The sequence below is a fragment of the Podarcis erhardii genome (genome assembly GCF_964252035.2).
Source record: "Podarcis erhardii genome assembly, chromosome: 15".
NCBI lineage: Eukaryota > Metazoa > Chordata > Lepidosauria > Squamata > Lacertidae > Podarcis > Podarcis erhardii.
Genome location: NC_138505.1, coordinates 24,023,522 through 24,046,884, shown reverse-complemented (window position 1 = coordinate 24,046,884; position 23,363 = coordinate 24,023,522). Strand labels below are relative to the sequence as shown.

Genomic DNA, 23,363 nt, shown 5'->3' with positions numbered 1-23,363 from the left:
ATGGGGAATATCTGTGGCCTCCAGAAGCTGTTGGACTACAGCTCCCATTATTCTTCACCACGGGTCATGCTGCTTGGGGGAGCTGATGAGAACTGGAGTCCAACAACATCTGGAGGATCACAGACATTCCCCATCCCTTCTCTAGTCCAATGCACTCATGGAGCACCTAGGGAGCTCAGGCCTTCTCTTTCCCTGTTGGGGCCGGCCCTACCATTGGGTCTAGCCAAAGCAAAGAAGCCCATTACCCACAGAGAGGTGCGAGGCATCTTACAAGCAATGATATTGAGAGCCACTTGGCCCCTGGCACTCCTCGGGGGCCAGTGTTACTCACCGTTTTGGGAGCTACGTAGGACCCGGACAATGTTCCCACGCCGCCGGCCAGGTCGAAGAGGTCTCCCAAGCCCCCGCCCAGGGGCGCTCCCAAGTTGGAGGGCATGACTGCGCTGGGTGCTGTGAAACTGGGGCCTCCCATCTGCAGGGAGACAAAGACACCAAGATGTTACAAGTTCACAGAGGCAACTCCAAAGGCAGTGGGGTGGGCGGAGACATGTGCCTACAGGAGGTGGCTTGAGAGTAGGGAGCGGAGGAGCAAAAGACATTACATAGAGCTGCAGCAGTTGGCACCCCTTTGGGAAGGGCCACTTCGTGACTTAAAAGAAGAGGCAAATGCACAAGCTTTTATTGCATCAGACCACTGGTCCATCTACCTCCAGCCTTGTCTATATAGACAGGTAGTGGCTCTCCGAGGTTTCAGGCAGGACAAATTCTGAGCCCTACCTGGAGTCGAACCAGGTGTTGAATCTGGGAGCTTGTGCAGGCCATGAGCTGCAGACCTTCTCTGCATTTATACACACACACACACACACACACACACACACACACACAGGATGAATAAACCAACACATGGGAGGGGGCTGGGAGGGGGGACTCTCCCAAGAACATGCCATTAACACACACAGAGACACACACACACACACATGCCTGTTGGGTCAGACTAATTTATGTATTTAGATAGATCTGGTTTGTTGCATTTTTAGTGTACTTCACACTTTGAGATGATCAGGTAGAAGGCAATTAATACTGCTAAGAGTACCATCCACCTCGTCCTCCCTCCCCCGCCCTCCCCCCAGCCCCGGTTTCCCAGCAGGAAAGAGTGGAGGGAAGGGTGGGGAGGAAGGGGGTGGCTCACTGAAGGGAAAGCTAGTAAGAGGGCTGGACCATACCCCTTCAGCTTCGTCCCCCATCTCCAAGAAGCAGCAGGCAAGTTGGAAGAGAAGAGACAGCCACATGCAGAGAGAGAGAGAGAGAGAGAGAGAGAGAGAGAGGGAGGGAGGGAGAGAATAGCCAGGATTTGGGGGGGGGGAGGGAAAGAGACAAAACAAGAAGGGGCGAAAGAGAGGTTAGTCACTCAAGACTACAACACACAGATGCTATCAGCCACAGCGCTACAAGACAGCTCCCCACAAGAAGAACACAGCACCCCTCTGCTCTGCCCTGCCCGTAATAATAATAATAATAATAATAATAATAATAATAATAATAATTTATTTATACCCCACCCATCTGGCTGGGTTTCCCCTGCCACTCTGGGCGGCTCCCAACAGAGTATTAAAAATATGATAAAATATCAAACATTAAAAATTTCCCTAAACAGGGCTGCCTTCAGATGTCTTCTAAAAGTAAGAAAGTTGTTTATTTGCTTGACATCTAAGGGGAGGGCGTTCCACAGGGCAGGTGCCACCACCAAGAAGGCCCTCTGCCTGGTTCCCTGTAGCTTCACTTCTTGCAGTGAGGGAACCGCCAGAAGGCCCTCGGAGCTGGACCTCAGTGGCTGAATAGTGGGGGCAGAGACACTCCTTCAGCTATACTGGGAATCGTTCACACTGAACAGTTTTGCCTCTGCCAACTCCCAGCGGAGCTTTGAGTTCGTGTCCCTGCCAGCCTTGCGAAAAGGGGCTCATCCTCCACTGCCCATGCATACCTAACCATTTATGTCCTAAAGTGGACGGTGGCCAACCTGATGCCCTCCAGATAAGACGACAGTTCCCATCATCCCTGACCACTGGGATATGTTGCCTGGGGGTGTGATGAGACCCTGAGCAACATCTAGCGGGCACCTTTTGGCCCCACTTATCCAAAAAAGGTGTGAGAAAGGACAGATTCCTCAGCTGCCTCTCTGTGCAAAACGGGACCAAAGATTAATGGATTGTGTCTAGTTGTTTTAAGTCATATTCAGAGTAGGAAAATGAAAGGACACAGCTAAGCCCACATTCAGACTGTACATTATTTATTTTTATTCTTACTGTTAACTACGACTGTTGTTGTTACTGCTGCTGAGGCTGCTGCTGCTGTTATCTATTACCTGCCCTCCACCCTAATGTCCCAGAGCGGGTTACTGAATTAAAACACAATTTGAAACAATGGACAATAACAAAAAACGAGGCAGCTCCTGAAACATACAAATCGTGCTGAAAAGGCAAGAGCGAAGAGGTTACGTCTTCAGCCCTTCGGTGCCACTTTAAACAGTCATGGCTTCCCCCAAAGAATTCTGGGAGCTGTCGTTTGTTAATGGCGTTGTTAGGAGAGACTCCCCCATTATCCACACAGAGCTACAATTCCCAGTTTCCAGGGAAGGAAGATTGACCACTAAACCGCCCTGGAAACCGTGGCTACGGGAGGGGAATAGAAGGGCTTAGTAAAAACTCTCAAGGAGAATTCCCAGAATCCTTTGCGGGGAAGCCATGGCTGTTTGGAGTGGTATCCCATAGCTTTAAATGTATGAACGTGGCCCAACTTGGGTCCATTAATTTCAGTGGGTCTACTCAGTATTACTTAAGCTGGACACGGCTGTATATCTACACACAGTCTTAAAACACACAGGCAGCGTGAAACATGTGCAGACAGGGAACCGACAGCAACAGAGCATAACGTCAGCGGCCACACTTAATGCTGCTGTTTTTGAGGATTCAAAGTCCTCCAAGGAAAACGCTGCACCCTCTTCCATTGCAAATCTTTGGGAGGGCAGGATTAGGGCTTACCAGGCTGTCCAAGCCACCGCCGAGAAGGTCAACGGCGCCCATCTGCACCGACGAGGTGGCAACGGGAGGGCCGCTCACAGGGGGTCCCAGGTCAAGGTTCAGCAAGTCTCCCAGGAGGTCTCCTTGTGTCGGGATGACCGCTGGCTGCTCAGCCTGGGGGGCGCCCGCTGGAGCAACATCCGGGCTCTCAGCGCTTTCGCTCCTGTGTTCATAGTATAGGGTGGGGTGGTGAGGAAGAGACGAAGACGACAATTAAAAAATGGCCTGCTTCCTTCCTTCCAAAAAAAGAGACACAGATCAGGAATACGCAAACTGTGGCGCATGTTCCACCAGCGGTTTGCATGCTTCATTTTTTTGGAGTGTGTGTGTGTTTCATTGCATGCCTGCATAAAATATTCATATATAATCAGTGAATTTTCTGTCTGCCGTAGTGATTATAATACGCTGGGCGAGATGCTGCGTGATGGTTAATTGCATTTTTATCGCTTCTTTCATTTCTCATAATGCATTTATTGTACAGTGGTGCCCCGCAAGACGAATGCCTCGCAAGATGAAAAACTCGCTAGACAAAAGAGTTTTCCATTTCTTGAGGTGAATTTCCCTATGGGCTTGCTTTGCAAGACGAAAACATCTTGCGAGTTCTTTTCCTTTTTCTTAAAGCCGCTAAGCCGTTAATAGCCGCTAAGCCGTTAATAGCCGCTAAGCCGCTAATGGGCTTGCTTCGCAAGACGAAAAAACCGCAAGACGAAGAGACTCACGGAACGGATTAATTTCGTCTTGCGAGGCACCACTGTATCCCGATCTGAATTCAATGGAATAAAAATAAAAATCAGCAATAAAAACCCAATTATGTACCATACAGGATCTTGTCCAGCACATGGCTTAATGATTATTCTGCCTGCTGTAGCAACAGCAGTCTACGGAGACCATGAGCAATTTCCAAGTGGGGTGCGGAGGGGAGTTTGGGAACCACCGACCCAAGAGTGTGTCTTTCTCTGGATCTCTGGACTCGAAGAGAAGGTTCGTGAAAAGGTACTTGTATAAATTTAGATTTGGTAGAAATGTGAGTTAATTGCTGTTTTCACTTGTGAAAATGTAACTGTGAAAAATTAGTAAAAATTTATTTTAACCCCCCCCCCAAAAGAAAAAGTGTGTGTCTATTTCTGCTACCCAGCCACCCTACGCCAGGGCCCCTTGCACCGGCAGCAGACGGGTGGAACCCAATGCAGAAGTTGTGGCTAGCGGAAACTGGCTATGAAAGAGATTGTGAAATCTACTGTGCAGCGAAGTTTCCGGCAATCTGGCACAGTGACGTTTTGCTGGCACAGCACATTTCGCCCGTGGAACACATGGACCGCTAAGTGATTTCAGCTTTGTGCTACATTGGCTACAACCACAGTAGTCAATGTATTGGTAACCTTGAGGCTAATCACTGCAACATCCTCTAGGCCCTTGGGCCTGGTTTGGATGCTCCAGCTGGTGCAGAATGCGGAGGCCAGACTGCTGCTGACGGGGGCATCTGGCAAGCAACACGAGACATGGCTCTTAAAGCACCTGCACCAGCTGCCCCTCTACTACTCAAGGCATTCATTTGTAAAGTCCTGAATGACTTAGGTCCAGGGTGCCTCAGGGACCACCCGAACCCTTGTATCCCAAGCCTGATCAGTGGGATCATCTGGCCGTTCCTCGAGTTGGCAAGACAACAGCGGGAAACTGAGCCTTTTCTGTGTCGTTGGCCCGGCCCTGTGGAACTCTCTGCCACTAGAAATCCAGCAGGCACCACCTGTGCCAACACCTGCCGAAAACCCTTCCTATTCTGCAGGGAATGCCGAACACTCCTTTCCCTAACAGTTTGCTGGTTTCTTTTTTTATATGCTTTCTCTTGTATGGCGTTATGCAGAATCATTGCAAACCACTCTAGATTTTTTTTTTTTTAAAAATGCATGGCGGTATGTAAGCATGTCCGTGGCTATAGCCTACACCAAAAAAATGTTTCCTGGGGCTGCAATGGTGCAAAAATGTGGTTACAAAGCACGGATCCACATGGATTCTCAGGATTTTTGCATTGGGTCACCCCAAATTCACCATCAGATCACATAGCATTTGCATGGCTACAGCCTGCAACAAACAAATCACGCACCCACTGTTGCATGGGGCCACAATGGCGCAAAAACGTGGTTACAAAGCACAGATCCACATGGATCCTCAGGATTTTTGCATTGGGTCACCCCAAATTCAACATCAGATCACATGTCTGTGGCCACAGCATGAACCACAAAAATCATGCACCCACTGTTTCGTTCAGAATATTTCTTTTCTTGGTTTTCCTCCTCTAAAAACTAGGTGCGTCTTATGGTCAGGAGCGAAAAATATGGTATTTTTATAAATAGAATGAAAAAAAGAGAGCCAAAGACCAAGTGGAGTGTAGAGAGGAACAACAGAACCACCTCTCCCTGCACAACCACCGCTGCCACCAAAGAGTACTCACGATCCTGTTCGTGGAGGGAGGCTCTTATGGACGATGCCTCTGCTCCCCTCCACGAAGGCAGTGGGGGGCTTGTGGTAGACGGAGGCCAGTGTGCCGATGTAGCAGATCAGCTCGTCCAGCAGAGTTGGCTCAATCAGGTCCGTCTCTTCAGAGATGAGTGGCTTCTCTGCCAGAACCACCTCCTTGGCTGCCACAGGATCGGTAGAGAGCAGGCGCCAATAGATGTAGCCACGGTCCCTCAAGTCGGGGTTATCCGAATCCTAAGTGGTGGGAGCCGCGCGGGGGGGGGGGGGGGGGAGAGACAAGGAAAGGAGCATGTGTGTGTGTTTTCACACCAGGGGCTCTCCAAACCTGCCCAGAGGTCAGTTAACACACTGGATATCTTAATAGATGCAGGCCGCTCTGCCTCACTCTTTCTCATCCTTGCAGAGGCCAGATGTCAGAGTGCTGACACTTCTCATTTAAAAAGAAAGCAAAGTTTCTAGTCCTTGTGACTGCCAAAAAAAAAAAAAAAAAAAGGCCTGAAAGCATTTAAAGCGATGAACATAAATCCAGGGCAAGTTTAAAACTGTTTAATCATTTGCTTGTGTTTTATCTTGTACAGTCGTACCCTGGATCTCAAACGCTTTGGCTCCCAAACAAATCGGCTCTCGAACAATCGAAACCCGGAAGTGAGTATTCCAATTTTCGAATGGTTTTTGGAAGCTGAACGTCCGGCACAGCTTCCGATTGGCTGCAGGAGCTTCCTGCAGCCAATTGGAAGCCGTGTTTTGGTTTTGGAAGTCGAACAGAACAGACTTCCGGAATGGATTCTGTTTGACTTCCGAGGTACGGCTGTATTTCACTCTGTGAACCACCCTTGGTATATAAATGTAATAAATGAATAAGTCTGGATCTTAAGCCTCTCCTCAGGTCACCGCACCCTTCCTTGGAGTGTTTTCTCCTGGCTTAGAAATGTCCCTGAACTCCAGTCTGAACTCCAGTCCCTTGGTATATAAATGTAATAAATAAATAATTCTGGATCTTAAGCCTCTCCTCAGGTCACCACCCCCTTCCTTGAAGTGTTTTCTCCTGGCTTGGAAGTGTCCCCGAACTCAAGTCGTGCCTCTTGCTTTCCCTGGATGAAGGGGGGAAAGGAGCGTGCAACTGTTGCGTAGAAACTAGCCTCTAGTGTACAGAGGGTCAAATTTGCATCTGTAGCTCCGCCCACTTTTGCTTCTGGCCTCTCCCACCCCTGGCATGTGGTCCTCAGGAGGTCGTCCAGACTGACAAAGCTTCCGCACCACTGGCTACCTTGCAGAACCCCTGCAAGGACATAAAGGGGGCCTCCAGGTTTACAAAGGCAAAGCGAGGCTGCCTCTTCTTCCCCTACCTGTGTAGCCAGGCTGAGGACCTGCTGGACCAACTCCTGGGTCTCGGTGGGCTTCTTCAGGAAAAGCTTCACAATGGCCGTCAGCAGCTGCAGCTGCACCTGCAGTGGACGAAAGAAAAAAAGGTGGACTGAACCTGGGATCTTCTGCATGCAACAGCTGGCGTTCTACTGCTACCATCCTGGAAGAAATTGGCACAAGCAGTCTGAACGGGAGGCTGCAGGAGGGAAAGGGGGCATCTAGGAGGAAGATGGCTGCTGAATGCTTGAAGCAGGGTTTTGAGCTGTAAGGCCAACTCTAAGGCAAGTTTCTGCTCTATAACCAACCCTTAGCATTCGTTTTTATCCCCTCTTCCATTTTATTTCTTAACTCCTTTTAGTGCTTCGTTTTGTTGTTTTCATTTATTGTTTTATCTCATTGTTTTATTGTTCTAACTCCCCTAAACTGGGAGGCTGCATGAAGCTGGGCTGGGCTGAGCACTTTGCTTTGTTGTTTAGTCATTTCGTCGTGTCCGACTCTTCGTGACCTCATGGACCAGAGCACGCCAGGCATGCCTGTCTTCCATTGCCTCCCGTAGTTTGGTCAGACTCATGTTCGTAGCTTCGAGAACACTGTCCAACCATCTCGTCCTCTGTCGTCCCCTTTTCCTTGTGCCCTCCATCTTTCCCAACATCAGGATCTTTTCCAGGGAGTCTTCTCTTCTCATGAGGTGGCCAAAGTATTGGAGCCTCAGCTTCAGGATCTGTCCTTCCAGTGAGCACTCAGGGCTGATTTCCTTCAGAATGGAGAGGTTTGATCTTCTTGCAGTCCATGGGACTCTCAAGAGTCTCCTCCGGCACCATAACTCAAAAGCATCCATTCTTTGGTGATCAAAGTGCCAAATGCAAGGCTGAGCCAAGGTTGGCTAGGCAGTGCCAAATGCAAGGTTGAGCCGAAGTTTACAAGATACTAGTTATAAATTAAGGAAGAGAAACATCTTGATTAAGGAAGAGAAATATCTTAACGGGCATCTACAGGAGGTGCCAATGAAGTTGACGTACAACCTGAGAGGTGCATCGCCCAAGACACAACCTCTAGGGTTCCTGGAGGGGTGCAAGATCTTCACGGGTTGGCTGCTTGGGGGAGGCAAGGCACCGTGGGGGGAAATCTGGAGGGAATCGTTGCAACCTTTGCTGCCTAATCCTCAGCCACCCCACCTGGAAGACTCTGCCCCGTCTCACCTGGGTGCTTTCGTCGTGGAAGCCTTCGAGGAAGCTCTCCAGAAGCTCGTCCGCGTTGTCTATGCGCTCTGCGTATTCGCCCACGATCCAGATCATGGCTGCCCGAGCCTCAGGTTCGTCGAGGGAGTCCAGGTTCTCGCACAGGGTGGCGATCACGCTCTCGTACCTGCGTGTCGGGGGGACAGGAGGGGTGGGAGGAGCTAAGAGACAGCAGAGAACCAAGTGCAGCGCAGCGGTTAGAGAAGCATCAGATTACAACCCGGGAGAGGACCAGGGTTCAAATCCCACCATTTGGCCGACTGCCCCTGCTCAGCCTGACCTACCTTACAGGGCTGTTCTGGGGGATAAAATAAGGAGAGAGAGAGAGAGAAAGAACTATGTAAGGGCCCTTGGTGGAAAAGTAGGATAGGAATGCCTCTGAACAACAGGATAGATCCTTTCAAAGGCCAAGAACTAGCTCTGCATGTGCTGGGCATCCCGTATCATCAAGAGCCAGCTCTGATGCAAAACATATAAATAAAAGAAAAATCGAAGGCTCTATATTTCTGGATAGGTTTCATTGTATCATTATCATTGCTCATGTATCACGGCCTAGGACCCTCGTACCTACGGGACCACCTCTCCCGGTATGCCCCACAGAGAGCCTCAAGGTCCATAAATAGCAACACCCTAGTGGTCCCGGGACCTAAGGAAGTTAGATTAGCTTCAACCAGAGCCAGGGCCTTTTCAACACTGGCTCCGGCTTGGTGGAACGCTCTGCCTCATGAGACCAGGGCCCTGCAGGATCTGATTTCTTTCCGCAGGGCCTGTAAGTCAGAGTTGTTCTGCCTGGCCTTTGGCTTGGAGCCAATTTGATTTCCTCCCCCTCTTTCGTTTTCCTTTCTCTTCCTGTGATGAGGCTGCATTTTAATGTTTCAATATTTTAATGTTGTATTTTAATCTTGTTTTTAAGTTGTATTCATTCAGCTTGTTTTTATTATTGCTTGTTAGCCACCCTGAGCCTGGTCTTGGCTGGGGAGGGCGGGGTATAAAAAATTATTATTATTATTATTATTATTATTATTATTATTATTATTATTATTATTACTGCCTTCTCACAGAATCATGGAAGGGACACCCAAGGGTCATCTAGTCCAACCCCCCTGCACTGCGGGAATTTTTTGCCCAACGTGAGGCTCGAACCCGCGACCTTGAGATTAAGAGTCTCGCGCTCTACCGACTTGAGCTATTCCAAACCACCAGTTTTAAAAACACCAACGAATAATAAACAATAAAATGTTCCCATGTGTTATCAAGACGGTAACTTTTGGAGGAGGGCTTCTTACTTGTTGGGGTACTTGCGGAAGATGTCCTTGATGACGACAATGGCTTCCTGGACCACATAGTTGACCTTGGTCTGGATGAGGTCAAGCAAGGTGCTTACACAACGCTCTGCCGATTGCTGGGCAGGAAGAAAGAGAAAGGGGGTTGGGGCTGCATGGAGAGGAACTGGGGTTTAGCCAAGAGGCTTAGGAGAAACTACGGATGCTTGCTTTTAAACAGGGAAGTTAAAGGACACCTAGGTTATCTCCCAGCAAGGGTGGGTTGTCAGCAGCAGGAAAGCCAGGAATTTCCTGGCTGTAACAAAACAAGAGTCACATGCAGCCTTCTGCACACTAGAGAAGACCAATTGGGAAGGGGGAGGCAGGACCCCCATGCTATGAGGGATGCCCCCAACGCTGTTACAGTCATACCTCGGGTTACAGACGCTTCAGGTTGTGTTTTTTCAGGTTACGGATGCGCCGAAGCGTCGAATCACAACCTGCGTGTGCTCAGATGCGGCACTGCGGGTTGCGAACGTGCCTCCCGCACGGATCACGTTCGCAACCTGAGCATCCACTGTATTTTAAAAAACCTGGCTCTCTGTGCAAAGACATGTTGATCTTCAGCACTATGGACACCGCTTGCCTCGAAAAACCAGTTTTAATGTTGGAAGGCTCTGTAGAGGTCAAACCCCCGTTTCCAAAGAGCCAAGATCTACCGGATGTCAGAGAAACGTGCTGGATCAGGCCAGTGATTCCAGCATCCTGTTTTCATAGGGGCCTACCAGGTGCCTCAAAGGGAAGTCTGCAAGCACAATTCGAGTGCAAGAACACTCTCTGCTCCTCTCCCTAATGTCTTCAGCCCCCACCCTCCCCAAAAAGAGAAAAAGGGGGGGAGGTTCACAACACAGAATGCAAAATTCATTTGTGCTCTCCTACTTGCAGCCTCTAAAAGCTTGGAAAGCCAAGTATGTTTGAAGTGAAGCCTTTTGCAGAATCAGGCCACTCTCCCAGATAGATGCCAGCCTCCCCCAAACTGGTGCCCTCCAGATGTTCTGGACCACACTTTGGCTCACCTCGACCTTAATGGCACACCGGCCAATCGCCCGGACGGCTTTCCGCACGAAGTCCACATCAACTTCCGTTGCGTACTCCTTTAACTCGGCAAGAACCTACAATAATAGTAGTAGTAGTAGTAGTAATAATAATAATAATAATAATAATAATAATAATTTATTATTTATACCACGCCCATCTGACTAGGTCTCCCCAGCCACTCTGGGCGGCTTCCAACCAAATATCAAAAACAATACAGCGTCAGACATTAAAAACTTCCCTAAACAGGTGTCTTCTAAAAGTAAAATAGTTGTTTATTGCCTTGACATCTACTGGGAAGGCGTTCCACAGGGCAGGCGCCACTACCGAGAAGGCCCTCTGCCTGCTTCCCTGTAACTTGGCTTCTCGCAGGGAGGGAACTGCCAGAAGGCCCTTGGCGCTGGACCTCAGTGTCCGGGCTGAACGATGGAGGTGGAGACGCTCCTTCAGGTATATACAGGACCAAGGCCATTTTATCAGAAGATGTGGGGCAAAGAAAAAAAGGAAAAAGCAAGCCCAGGGCAGAGCATGCTCAGTAACTTTGAAATGCTGAGTGGCAGCTAGAAAATGCACGTGCTGAAAAATTGGGGCAGGAAGGAGAGAAGAGTGGAATGTGTTCTTTAGAGGCAATAGCTGGCTTCAGCCTTCCCAAACAGTGGGTGCCTTCCAGATCTTGCGGGATTGCAATTCCTTTCAGTCTTCATCCTTGCAGGGCAGTGGAGACTCCGAAGCAAATTCAGGGGGTGGGGAGGAAGAGAGAAAAGAGGATGATTTACCTGTGCAATGTTGGCCTGCGAGGCCAGGCGGATCATGATATCCAGCTTCTCCAGTTTGACGTAGATCGGATCGTTGTACTTCACAAAGAAGACTTTCATCTCGTGCTTGAGGATTTCAGGTCTGGGAGAAGAGGAAAAGATGTGATCAAGAGATCCGGAGAAGAAACATACCCAGCTGTGCAACTTATAGATTGCAAAAGAATCTTTAAGTAAAAAAAATAAATTGGATGTTTTCATTTAGTAATAGCATAGAATGGTAGAGTTGGACGGGACCGCGGCGGTCATCTAGTCCAACCCCCTGTATTGCAGGAATCTTTTGTCCAACGTGGGGCTCAAACCCACAACCTTGAGATTAAGAGTCTCGTGCTCTACCGACTGAGCTATTAGGCAACACTGCTCTCGGAAGTGTCACTTTAGGATGAATCGTGTGCCTTGTTAGCACCGGTACAGTAATTATACTGTAAATCAAAAGTGAAACTGTAAAAGTAGGTGCCATGTTGCAGGTTGGGAGTCAGAGGTGGGTCTCAGTTCTGGACCGTTGCAAGATCTACCTTCTATACAAACATATTTACATGCCCATAGGTCTTATATATGATCTTGGCAGCTCACATAGCAATTGCAACTCAATGGAAAACAGCCCCCAAATGAGTGGTACCACTCACTCTGAAATATAGCTATAATGGAAAAACTATGCATAATTTGATATTTCGACAAGGTCTAGAACCTCCAGACACTTTTCATTTGATCTGGCATTCCTTTAATTATGTTTTGTAATGGAACCATCATTTTCAAGTCAGCCCTCGTCACAAGCCTGACAAATCTCAAAACTATACTTGACATTTTTACATCCTTAAGATATCAATGAGTTCCCTTCTTCTCTTTCCATGGTTCATTTTACATATCATAAATCCCTGCATATTTTACAGAACTATACCATTCAGTATTCCATTATTACATCCAACGTAACTTATTTACACTGTTGAATTTAATGCTGCCAGCATTTTCAGCTGTACACAGTTGTTTCCCGCATATTCAATAAAAGTCTTCCAATTTTCTCTAAACGTATGTTCTTCTTGTTCTCTTATTCAATATGTTAAGTCTGTGCATAATCTGTCAACTTAAGTTGCCATTCATCTTTGGTTGGGACCTCGCTCGTTTTCCATTTTTGGGCCAACAAAACACGGGTCGCAAGTAGTGGCACACATAAATAACCTTTTTTGACACCTGGGAATTTCAGTCTGAATTATCCCCAACAGAAAGGACTCTGGGTTTTTTGGGAAAGTACTTTTTAAACATTTTTTCCCCAATTCATTGTGGATCATTTCCCATGGACTTTGGTATTTTAACCCATGTGCCTGTTTTATAGTTTTGCTTCTCATCTTCTGGTTTTTCACCTGTTGCTACAACAACTTCTCTGTTTTATATTTGTTATAAAAGGAAACCTCTTTAGCAAAACCCCCAACAAACCCAGTTACATGCCTGAGAGCATCTCGCTGTATCCCTGGAAGCAGTGCTACCTGCCAACCACCCTGCCCACCTGTAGCCAACAGAGCATCCATCATCACCTTTTCTGCACAATGAGGTTGATGTTTCGGAGAGCCACGTATTGCAGCTCTGGCTCAGCAGACAGCAGGGTGACGAGTGGGGGAGCCAGCTTCTTCAGCAAAGTGCCGTAATAATCCAGGTCCTTTGACAGCATCTCCATGAACTTCATCAGCACTTTCACAGCCGAGAGGACCACAGCGGAGTTAGCGTGGGACAGCCGGGGTGTGACTCGCTCACAGATGCTGCAGTGGGGGGAAGAGAAGGAAAAGGAAGATGCAGCAGACAAATGCCAGAGGAGATTTTTCACAAAGCCACTGACCCACCAGTCCAGCCTCCTAGGTGCAACCAACAAAACCCTGTTTTCTGTGGTCCTGCACTGCAGCCATTGGGCAATCTGGGAAAATGGCAGAAAAGGAAGAGTTGTGCTCTGTGCTAGCCCTGCTCAGGAAACCACAAGCAGGACCTGCATTTTCCAGCTGCTATTTCTTTTCATTTAAAAATAAAATAAAATAAAATAATAAAACTGTTTAACATACAATACAATAAAAACAAACTAATCCAAATAAAAACAATAAAAACACTCTACATGCCCTTACCACAGCAAAAAGACTGATACCGATGGATTGGAGAAATAAAAATGTGTCTCCCTTCTACGATTGAAGACTTATACAAACTCGCAACATATGAACAACTTGCATATAAACACAGGCTTGCCACGGATAAATTCAATGATATTTGGAATCCATTCTTACAAATACTGTAGCAGGTTAAGATCTGGTAAAGTACAATAACAACCTTGTAAAGAACCGTATTTTTTGCTGTATAAGACTCACTTTTTCTCTCTTGCTGTTCTGGCTTCTGAGATTCAGAATATTTTTTTTCTTGTTTTCCTCCTCCAAAAACTAGGTGTGTCTTGTGGTCTGGTGCGTCTTACAGAGTGAAAAATACGGTATACAGTTTTGTGTTTCCTCCCTCCCCCCTTTATTTTCCCTTCTACACAGGTGCTGTTTCTCTTTTTCTCTCTTTTATTTATGTCTCTCCATGTTTAGTGCAAATATAATTATGTACTTTTTGAACTTTCAATAAAAATGTTTAAATTAATAATATAAAAAATAAAAAACACAATACAATAAAAATAAAATACAAAAAGGAAAAGAAATAAAAAAGAAAGAGAAAGAGGAGGAAGGAAAATACAAAGCTTCCATCAGTTACTGGTATTCAGAAGCATGCAGCCTCCGACTGGGGAAGCCAAGAATAGCCATTGTGGGTAGGAGCTATTGATAGACTTGCCCTCCCTGACTTTCTCTCATCCTCTTTTAACATCATTCGAGTCTGCAGCCGTCACTGCCAGCGAATTCCATAGTTTAAAATAAATCCTCTCTTTCATCTGAATATTCCAACGTTCCAAAGTCCAGGAGTTCTAGAGAAGGATAAAAACACTTTCTCCATATCTCCTCTTACTCGCTTTTCCTCTAAACATGATGCCCTTTCTCAAAAAAAAATCTGTACAGAGTCTTCTGAAGCAGAGTGCTACAGTAAAGAATTTGGCTCCGTTGATAACAAAAACAGAGGCGTGGGACGGACAGACAGACAGACACACAAATTGCACACAGACTGGGCTGTCTCTGGGCACCTCGCACAACGGTGCCTGCAAAGCAGCATGGTCGACACGGGGCTCGAGTAAGTGAGCCAACCCGCAGCTCTCACCTCTGGGCCTCGCGGTCATCCTTGGGCATGTAGTTGGCCAGGCAGTCGAGGATGAAGATCTGGCCCCATTCCGTACACTCGTTCAGGGCAGTCAGCAGCTTGTTGATGGACTGTGGGTTCAAATCCAGCAGGTTGCTGCTGGGGTGAGATTCCGCTATCTCTGAGAGGGCTGCTACAGCATTAGCTACCACCTGGGGGAAAACAAAAGAGAGTAATCTGTGAAAATAGGAACATGGGAAGCTGCTTTATCCTGAGTCAAATCGTTAGTCCATCTAGGCTCAGTACTGCCTACTCTGACTGGCAGCAGCTCTCCAGGGTTTCAGGTGGAGTCCTGCCGAGCCCACTGAGATACTGAGGGCTGAACTGTGACCTTCTGCATACAAAGCAAATGTTCTGCCACCTGAGCTACAGCTGCAGGTCTGTCTAGCTCAGTATAATTCCCAAAGTGCTCCAACAGTCAATCTCTCTTTCCCAGGGAACTCTGGGAATCGTAGCCCCATGAGGGGAAAGGAGGCTTCTTCTATAACAGGCATGGCCAAACTTGGCCCTCCAGCTGTTTTGGGACTACAACTCCCATCATCCCTAGCTAACAGGACCAGTGGTCAGGGATGATGGGAATTGTAGTCTCAAAAAACAGAGTGCCAAGTTTGGCCATGCCTGCTCTATAACAAACCAGAGTTCCCAGAATCCTTTGCAGGAAGCCATGACTGTTTAAAGTGGTATCGTAGTGCTTTAAACGTAGGGTGTGAATGTGGCCTAAGTCTTGTAGGCCTCACCAGGCAAATAGTTATCAGCAGCTCTTGCCTCTTAAAAAAAATCTCTCCACAGAAAATGCTCCTGGAGGCACCAGGGGTACAGAAATGTGTGGAAAAGAACACACCCCTACCGAAATAGAAATAAAATTAAACCGAATGTTATTGTTGCGTGAAGCAAGGCTTCCTAGCAAGACCGCTATTCCTCTCAGCAACCCACAGGCCCAAGGAGCATTCGAGGCCATTTGGCCTAAATTAAAAATTCATTTGGAACTTGGTTTGCAGAGGCGGCCGATAGTTCTCTCATTACATTCCTTTTAAAAATGTAGGAAGCGTGGAGCGGGGTGGGGTGGGGGGAAGAAAAGGAGCAGCGCTCGGGTTGGGCGTTTCTCCAAGGCTGGTTAAACGTGCAAGACGGCAGGCAACACTTTGCCGCTCAACTGCTTCCATTTCAAAGATGCAAGTTTGGCTCCAGGCCAGGCGCTGCAGACAGAGAGATAGCCGATCAGGGGGACGTATTCCTGACCTGCTATCTTTCCTTGTTTTTGGTAACCATCACGGACGCTAGCAATTCCCGACGGCCCTTACACATTTGAGCTAACTATGTAGGGGAACGGAGGAGAAGAACTCTTTGCAGCTGGTTCTTGTAACTCGCTCTACATGGGGCTGCCCTTGAGACTGACCCAGAAACTCCAGCGGGTGCAGAATGCCGCGGCGAGACTCCTTACTGGGTCTTCGCTGCGAGATCACATTCACCCGGTGCTATACCAGCTGCACTGGCTCCTGGTGGAGTACAGGATCAGGTTTAAGGTGCTGGTTTTAACCTTTAAAGCCCTATACGGCCTGGATCCTCGTACCTACGGGACTGCCTCTCCTGGTATGTCCCACAGAGGAACTTACGGTCTTCAAACAAAAACATCTTGGAGGTCCTGGGCCACAGAGAGGTTAGGCTGGCCTCAACCAGAACCAGGGCTTTTTCGGCTGTGGGTCTGATCTGGTGGAACGCTCTGTCACAAGAGACTAGGGCCCTGCGGGACTTGACATCTTTCCGCAGGGCCTGCAAGACAGAGCTGTTCCGCCAGGCCTTTGGCCAGGGCACAGCCTGACTCCCTCCCTCTGCAATCTTCACGGAGCTGTGGCCCAATGGTTGCCATCCATTTGATTTGAATTACTTTTATAATGAAATGATTTTAGAATGTTGTACTATTTTTTTGTTGTTAGCCACCCTGAGCCTGGCTTTGGCTGGGGAGGGTGGGATATAAATAAAATTTATTATTATTATTACTACAAACTTAGCGAAGGCTGGGAGTAGTAGCTCCTCCCTTCGACTACCTGGGAATCCCTCCGGACCCAAAGCTTTTAGCGGAGCTTGGTTCAGCTGGGGCAGGGGAGGAGTAGCCTGGACAAGCCCCCCTCCCTCCCCGCCCCCAGGCAAGAAGGGGTCCATCACCATAGGATTGGAGTCTGAGATGAGGTCCTTCAAGGTGTCCAGGAAGCCCTGGTCCTCCACCAGCTGCGCGTTGATGTCGTGGAGCTTTGCCACGCAAACAGCCGCCGTCTTGCGCACGTAAGGGTCCTCATCCTTCAGGCACTTCCTCAGCGGCTCACAGAGGTACTCGGTGATCTTATCGACCCGGATACAGCCCATCGTGCGCACCGCCAGGGCCCGGATGAGGGGGTTGGGATCTTCGCAGTCCTGTGGGGTATTGAAAAGGCATCGCAGAGTTGGGAAAAGGTTCGGAATAGGGCAACCCAAACACTCGAGGTGTGGAGTGACTCGCCTATGAGGAATAGTCTTGATTTCTTTCCATACATTCTCATAATTGTCTTTAAACAGGTTTATATTTTTCGATGTCAGCCAAATTCCCAGGTATTTCACCTTTTTAGCTACCATAAAAAAGTTTTTATTTATACTTTTCAAATTTATACATTTCATTACTTATACAATCAATTTAACAAATTTGACTTCCTTCCCCCTCTTTATGAGGTTCTTTAAATTTATTTTTTTGTATCTTCTGCATATCCAAATTCATTTAATTTACTCATTTAATCATCTACTTTAAATATATACTCTTATGAAACTGCAGGTTATTACAATAATCCTGCCCATGTTTTTATCTGTTTGCAATTTATCTGTAAATATTCAATAAAGCATTTCCACTCTTTTATAAAAAGGTTGTTATCTTGATTTCTTATTCTTCCGGCAAGTTTTGCCATTTCTGCTTATTCCATAAGTTTCTGTATCCGTTCTTCCTTTACTGGGACTTCTTTCCACTTTGGGGCAAGTAGCATTCTTGCCGCTGTAGTTGCATACATAAATAAATTTCTATACAATTTAGGTAGTTCTGTCCCTTTAATTTCCAAAAGAAAAGCTTCTGGTTGTTGTTGTTTTTTCCCCTCACAAAAGTTATTCTGAACATCCTTTTCAATTCATTGTATAGCATTTACCAGTAAGCTTTTAACCTTACGACAAGGCCACCACATATGCGTTTGGGACTTCTTGGTTCAGAGAAAAGACGAGCAAAGGGGGACGTGACAGAAGCTTATAAAATTATGCATGGCGCACATAGAGAAAAGTTGTTCTCCCTCTCTCGTAACACCAGAAACTTCTGGACGTCCAATGAAGCTGAATGCTGGAACATTCAGGACAGGTAAAAGAAAGGACAATTCGTTGTCAAACTATGGAACTCTCTTCCACAGTAGACACCGATGTCCACTGGAACTCAAAGCCAATTGTGGGAAATTTCAGGGCAGATAGAACTGTGGAACTCACCGCCACAGGAGCCAACGGTGGCCACCAATCCGGATGGCTTTGAAAGAGGATTGGACAAATTTGTAAGAGGAGGAGAGGGCTATCGACAGCCACTAGCCATGAAGGCTCTGCTCTGCCTCCGCAGTGGGGGGCAGCAATGCCTCTGAATCCCAGTTGCTGGGAATCACAAGTGGGAAGAGTCCTGTTGCACTCAGGTCCTGCTTGTGATCTTCCTGGGTGATGACTGGGAGAACAGACTGCATCATCACTCTTTAAAAAAGGTAAAGGTACTCCTGACCATTAGGTCCAGTCGCGGACGACTCTGGGGTTGCGCGCTCATCTCGCTTTATTGGCCGAGGGAGCCGGCGTACAGCTTCTAGGTCATGTGGCCAGCATGACTAAGCCGCTTCTGGCAAACCAGAGCAGCGCACGGAAACGCCGTTCGCCTTCCCGCCGGAGCGGTACCTATTTATCTACTTGCACTTTGACGTGCTTTCGAACTGCTAGGTGGGCAGGAGCAGGGACCAAGCAATGGGAGCTCACCCTGTCACAGGGATTCAAACCGCTGACCTTTTGATCGGCAAGCCCTAGGCTCTGTGGTTTATAGACCACAGCGCCACCCACGTCCTGATCACTCTTTAGCTTTGCCTTAAAGCTGAGATTTTGTATGGGATAGCCATAGAGAAATAGCATGACCCCCTTCTTCGCCTAAGCTGGCTGTTTTGATCAACGGAACTGGCACGATTACAGATCCCACATAATACGCATTTGTAAGAAATCGACTTTTCTTTTAGTGTGATTGTGGCACACACCACCCCACCCCCGGAACTCCTTGCCTATTGACATCAGATAGGCCACTCCGCTGGACTTTTTCTGGCACCTGCTGAAAAATATTTTCATTTATATGGACATCACAGAATGCTGACCTGCGTTCAAAGCTGGGGGTTTTGTTTGTTTCTTAGCTTCTCGTTGATTTTAACTCACTTTTGAATGTTTTAAAATAGTTGAGTCATTTCATTGTTTTATTCTTTTTGTAAACCGCTTTGAGGTTGTTGTTGTTTTACAATCAGGCAGCTTTCAAATTTCGTGAAATAAATAAATAATACTTATGAAACACTCACACTCTCAATGAAAGATCGAAATGCTCGTCCGCTGGGGAAAATGGGCACTTCCATTTTTAAAACTTTAGAGCAGGGGTCAGCAAACTTTTTCAGCAGGGGGCCGGTCCAGTGTCCCTCAGACCTTGTGGGGGGGCTGGACTATATTTTTGGGGGGGAGGAAAAGAACAAATTCCTATGCCCCACAAATAACCTAGAGATGCATTTTAAATAAAAGGACACATTCTACTCATGTAAAAACACACTGATTCCTGGACCATCCGCGGGCCGGATTTAGAAGGCGATTGGGCCGGATCCAGCCCCTGGGCCTTAGTTTGCCTACCCATGGTTTAGAGAGCAGGTGCTGCTCCTGCTCCTGCAACTCACCTTGACAAAGGTGTTGACAGCCATGATGGCCATGTCTGGCTGGCTCTTGGCATAGTTCATCAGGTACAGGTAAACCAGCTTCTTGAGCTCCAGGTTGTCCGTCTGCATGCAGTTCACGACGTCGGGGAAGAGAGCGCTGGAAACGGAGAACAGGCAGGCGGCGTGAGGAACCAGGATACAGATGGGGAGACACACACACACACACACACACACACACACACACACACACCCTTGACGCCAGGCAGCGCTGCTTTAGAGCAGCTGGTCAATGGGCCAGGAAAAACGTAAGCCTTGGAAATAATAGTAATAACGGTGATGATTTCATTATTTATACCCTGCCCATCTGGCTCTGTTGCCTCAGCCATTCTGGGAGGCTTCCAAAACACATATAAAAACATAATAAAATGTCAAACATTTTAAAAAAACCTTCCCAATACAGGGCAGCCTTCAGATGTCTATAGCAGGAAGACAACAGGCAGCCACGTTGGAGGCCTCTGAATTCCAGCTGCTGGGAGTAGACAGGGGGCTGCTTTCACACCCAGGTCCTGCTTCTGGACTTTCCAGGGGCGTCAAGTGCTGGGGCTTGGTGGCGTAGACCATCTGCTTTTCATGCAGAAGGTCCTAAGGTTCAATCCCCAGTGGTATATCAAGAAGGGCTGGGAACACCTAGAAAGCTGATGAGGACAGTGTGGTTTCCCTTGGGTCTCCAGCTGTCTTTGGACTACAGTTCCCATCATGCTAGCTAGGGATGATGGGAGTTGTAGTCCAACAACAGCTGGAGACCCATGTTTGGGAAGCCCTGGTACAGACCGTACTGAAAGAGATGGACCAATTTCTCCTCCCATCGCCCCACCGGAGAAAGACGAGGAATCCCTAAATCTACCAGGCCAGCTAGAAAAAGATATTAACTTTTCCCAGGTTGCTGTGCCAGATTTGGACTATCTGCCTGAAGGCTTTGCAACTGCTTTGCTAACTTAAGTCTGTCCAGACAGCCTGTTGCTTGGTTACAATATTCCTGCAGAGAATGACCACTGGACAATCACACCGCTGAATGCTTCCTACTGCTACTCCTGACGTTCATAACCAAAATTCCCTGCACAAAGAAATCCAGCCAGAGAGCTGTGCTAACAGAGGCCGATAGGATTTCTAGCCCAGAACAGATGGAGGGCAGTAGGCTGGAGAAAGCAAAGTTAAATGTTATTTTTTCATCCTCATTTTTTAAATCAGTACCTGTGTTGAGATTCACTGCTCTGGCTTCACCATTCAGAGGCCTCTCTTCCTGGCCCCGACTACTACGTTTTCCCTCCCTCCTTGTTATCGTGCATTGGTTCCTTCAAGGCTGGATTGTTGCAATATGCTCTAAGTGGGGCTTCCCTTATGCAATTGCTGGAAGGAATACAGCTCCTCTGCTCAAGAGAGCTGCACCTCATCTGCTCATCTGCTCCTGGGCCAAGTTCAAAGTTGTGACTATTAGTATATGAAAGCTTGGAACCAAGTTTACCTGTGAGGTCGTCTTACCCCATTGATGCCCCACTAGACTGCTCTGATCTACAGAACTGGCAAAGTTACACGTGCCACAAAATGCACGTTCTGCATTTGTAAGAAAATGATATACCGCATTTTTCGCTCTATAGGATGCACCTTTTCCCCTCCAAAAATTAAGGGGAAATGTTTGTGCGTCCTATGGAGCGAATGCAGGCTCCTTGGCTTCAGCGAAAGCAACGCGAAGCCTTCAAAGCGCAGAGGGAGCGCTCCCTCCGCGCTCCGGAGGCTACGTGTTGCTTTCACTGAAGCCTGGAGAGCGAGAGGGGTTGGTGTGCACCGACCCCTCTTGCTCTCCAGGCTTCAGGGATAGCCACCTGAAGCCTTTGGAGCGCAGCAGGACCTCGCGATGTGCTCCAAAGGCTTCGGGTTCCTTTCTCTGAAGCCGGGAGAGCAAGACTCTCCTGGCTTCAGCAGAGAGGGAGAGCTGCGAAGCGCCCCTTCAGCCAAGCGGGAGGAGAAATAGAAGGGGCTCTGTTTCTCCTGCCGCTTCGCTAAAGGGGCGCTGAGGAGAGGGGGAGATTCCCCCCCTTTGTTCTCCCCCTCTAAAACAAGGTGCGTCCTATGGTCACGTGTGTCCTATAGAGCGAAAAATACGGTATTTAGTGCAGCAATGCTGACACTTCGGAACTCCCTGCCGATTGGTATCAGATAGATGCCTTTGCTGTACACTTTCTGGTGCCTGCTAAACACTTCTGTTCAGGCAAGCCAATCCAGGCATGTTGACATGTGTTTTAATTTCGGTGCGGGCTTCCCACCCAACCCTCCTTATCCTAGAGTTTAATTCATTTTTGAATGTAGTATTGTAGAGTTGGAAGGGACTCCGAGGGTCATCTAGTCCAACCCCCTGTAGTGCAGGAATTCTGCCCACAACCATCCCTGGGTGGGATCAAACCACCAACCTTCTAGTTAACAGCCAGACGCACTGACCCCATAGCACCACAGGAGGGCTCTATAAATAGTTGCTTTCAACTGTTTCAGTGTTCTATTTCTAAATCGTTTCGAGGTTTTGCCATGACCAAGTGGTATACAGGCCTTGTCAAATAAATAAAAATGAACGGAATTACTCCCTGGTCCAATTTCAAAGCCGCAAAATGCTCAGCACGTGCGAAGAGTCCTGCTCCCTGAAGGTCAAGGACGCAGCCGACCTCCTTAATCCAAACAGAGAAGCCCGGAACCCGGATTATTCCTACACCACACATCTTTAACTAGAAGCGAGGCTGATGGCTTGAAGCTTTGGTGCGCAGAAGCATAGCTGTCAACTTACAGATTTGAAAATAAGGGACCAGCAGCCTCGAAAATAAGGGATCAGTAGCCAAAATAAGGGATTTTCCAAGCACAGGTATGTTCAACTTCTGAGCCCCTCTGAGCCAAAGGCAGAAAGCCCAGCCAGCAGCCAAACGAAGCCTCAAGCAGTGGTTCCTACAGCGCAGCAACCCGGCAAAGGGGATGCAGCAAGGAAAACCACCGTCACCTCTCCGCTGGGAAGCGCTGAGCAAAGGCGAGTCCCCAGGCAACGCGGCCGATTTGATCAGCACAAGGCATGCAAGCTCCACCTCCCAGTCGTTCTTAGACTCCTTATTGGGTGAGCAACACAGCCAAGCAACACAGTTGGAGCCTCCCTCCTCCCTGGCCGGCAGGGAGGGAGGGAGAGGAGCTGCTTCCTTTGAAACCGGGAAATTTAAGGGACATCATCAATAAGGGACAGCAGCGGGACACAGCGCTGGGATAAGGGAGTTTCCCTCCAAATAAGGGACGGGTGACAGCTATGGCAGAAGGCAAAGGCTAAGTCAATGAAACCAGGCAGAGGGCCTTGTGAGAATCACCACTTGTTCCACCTCTCTCTCATTTCCAAAATGATCATTCTAGGAACGGCATCAGCGAGCCGAGAGCCAGGAATCTCTCAGCCTGGCTCTCATGACAACGGAACTCGTGGGCGGAACTCACGTTAGAAGATTCAGGGCAGGCAAAAGAAAGGACTTCTTCATGCAGCGTATGGTGGGAATGTGGAACTTCCTCCCACAGGAATCAGGAGTGCGCTCTTGTGTTCGGGTCCTGCTTGCGGGCTTCCGATTGGGGAATCAAGGTGGCCATTGGGTGGCCTAGATGGGCTAGTGGCCCGATTCAGCAGACCCTTCTTATGTTCTCAAAAATCACAGCCATGCTTAAAACTACCCAGCCTTCTTCTTCTTCTTCTTCTTCTTCTTCTTCTTCTTCTTCTTCTTATTTTATTTATACCCCACCCATCTGGCTGGGTTTCCCAAGCCACTCTGGGCACAGCACATAAAAAACA

At 48.0% G+C, this 23,363-nt stretch overlaps 1 protein-coding gene across 3 annotated transcripts in view; it reads right to left on the bottom strand.

Moving 5' to 3' along the window:
• Positions 1-23,363, bottom strand: part of AP1B1 (adaptor related protein complex 1 subunit beta 1) — a 51,113-nt gene that overhangs the window by 10,724 nt on the left and 17,026 nt on the right. For 2 of the 3 annotated variants that reach the window (XM_081841774.1, XM_081841772.1), the window contains exons 4-16: positions 19,529-19,664; positions 16,743-16,988; positions 14,541-14,731; positions 12,854-13,075; positions 11,289-11,409; positions 10,494-10,589; positions 9,442-9,557; positions 8,117-8,282; positions 6,899-6,997; positions 5,527-5,786; positions 3,039-3,240; positions 1,224-1,244; positions 332-472 (exon numbers count right to left, since the gene is read on the bottom strand). In XM_081841774.1, the coding sequence (XP_081697900.1) occupies positions 332-472; positions 1,224-1,244; positions 3,039-3,240; positions 5,527-5,786; positions 6,899-6,997; positions 8,117-8,282; positions 9,442-9,557; positions 10,494-10,589; positions 11,289-11,409; positions 12,854-13,075; positions 14,541-14,731; positions 16,743-16,988; positions 19,529-19,664 (2,017 nt within the window). The remainder of the gene's footprint in view (positions 1-331; positions 473-1,223; positions 1,245-3,038; positions 3,241-5,526; positions 5,787-6,898; positions 6,998-8,116; positions 8,283-9,441; positions 9,558-10,493; positions 10,590-11,288; positions 11,410-12,853; positions 13,076-14,540; positions 14,732-16,742; positions 16,989-19,528; positions 19,665-23,363) is intronic. The other variant, XM_081841773.1, reaches the window with a different exon arrangement.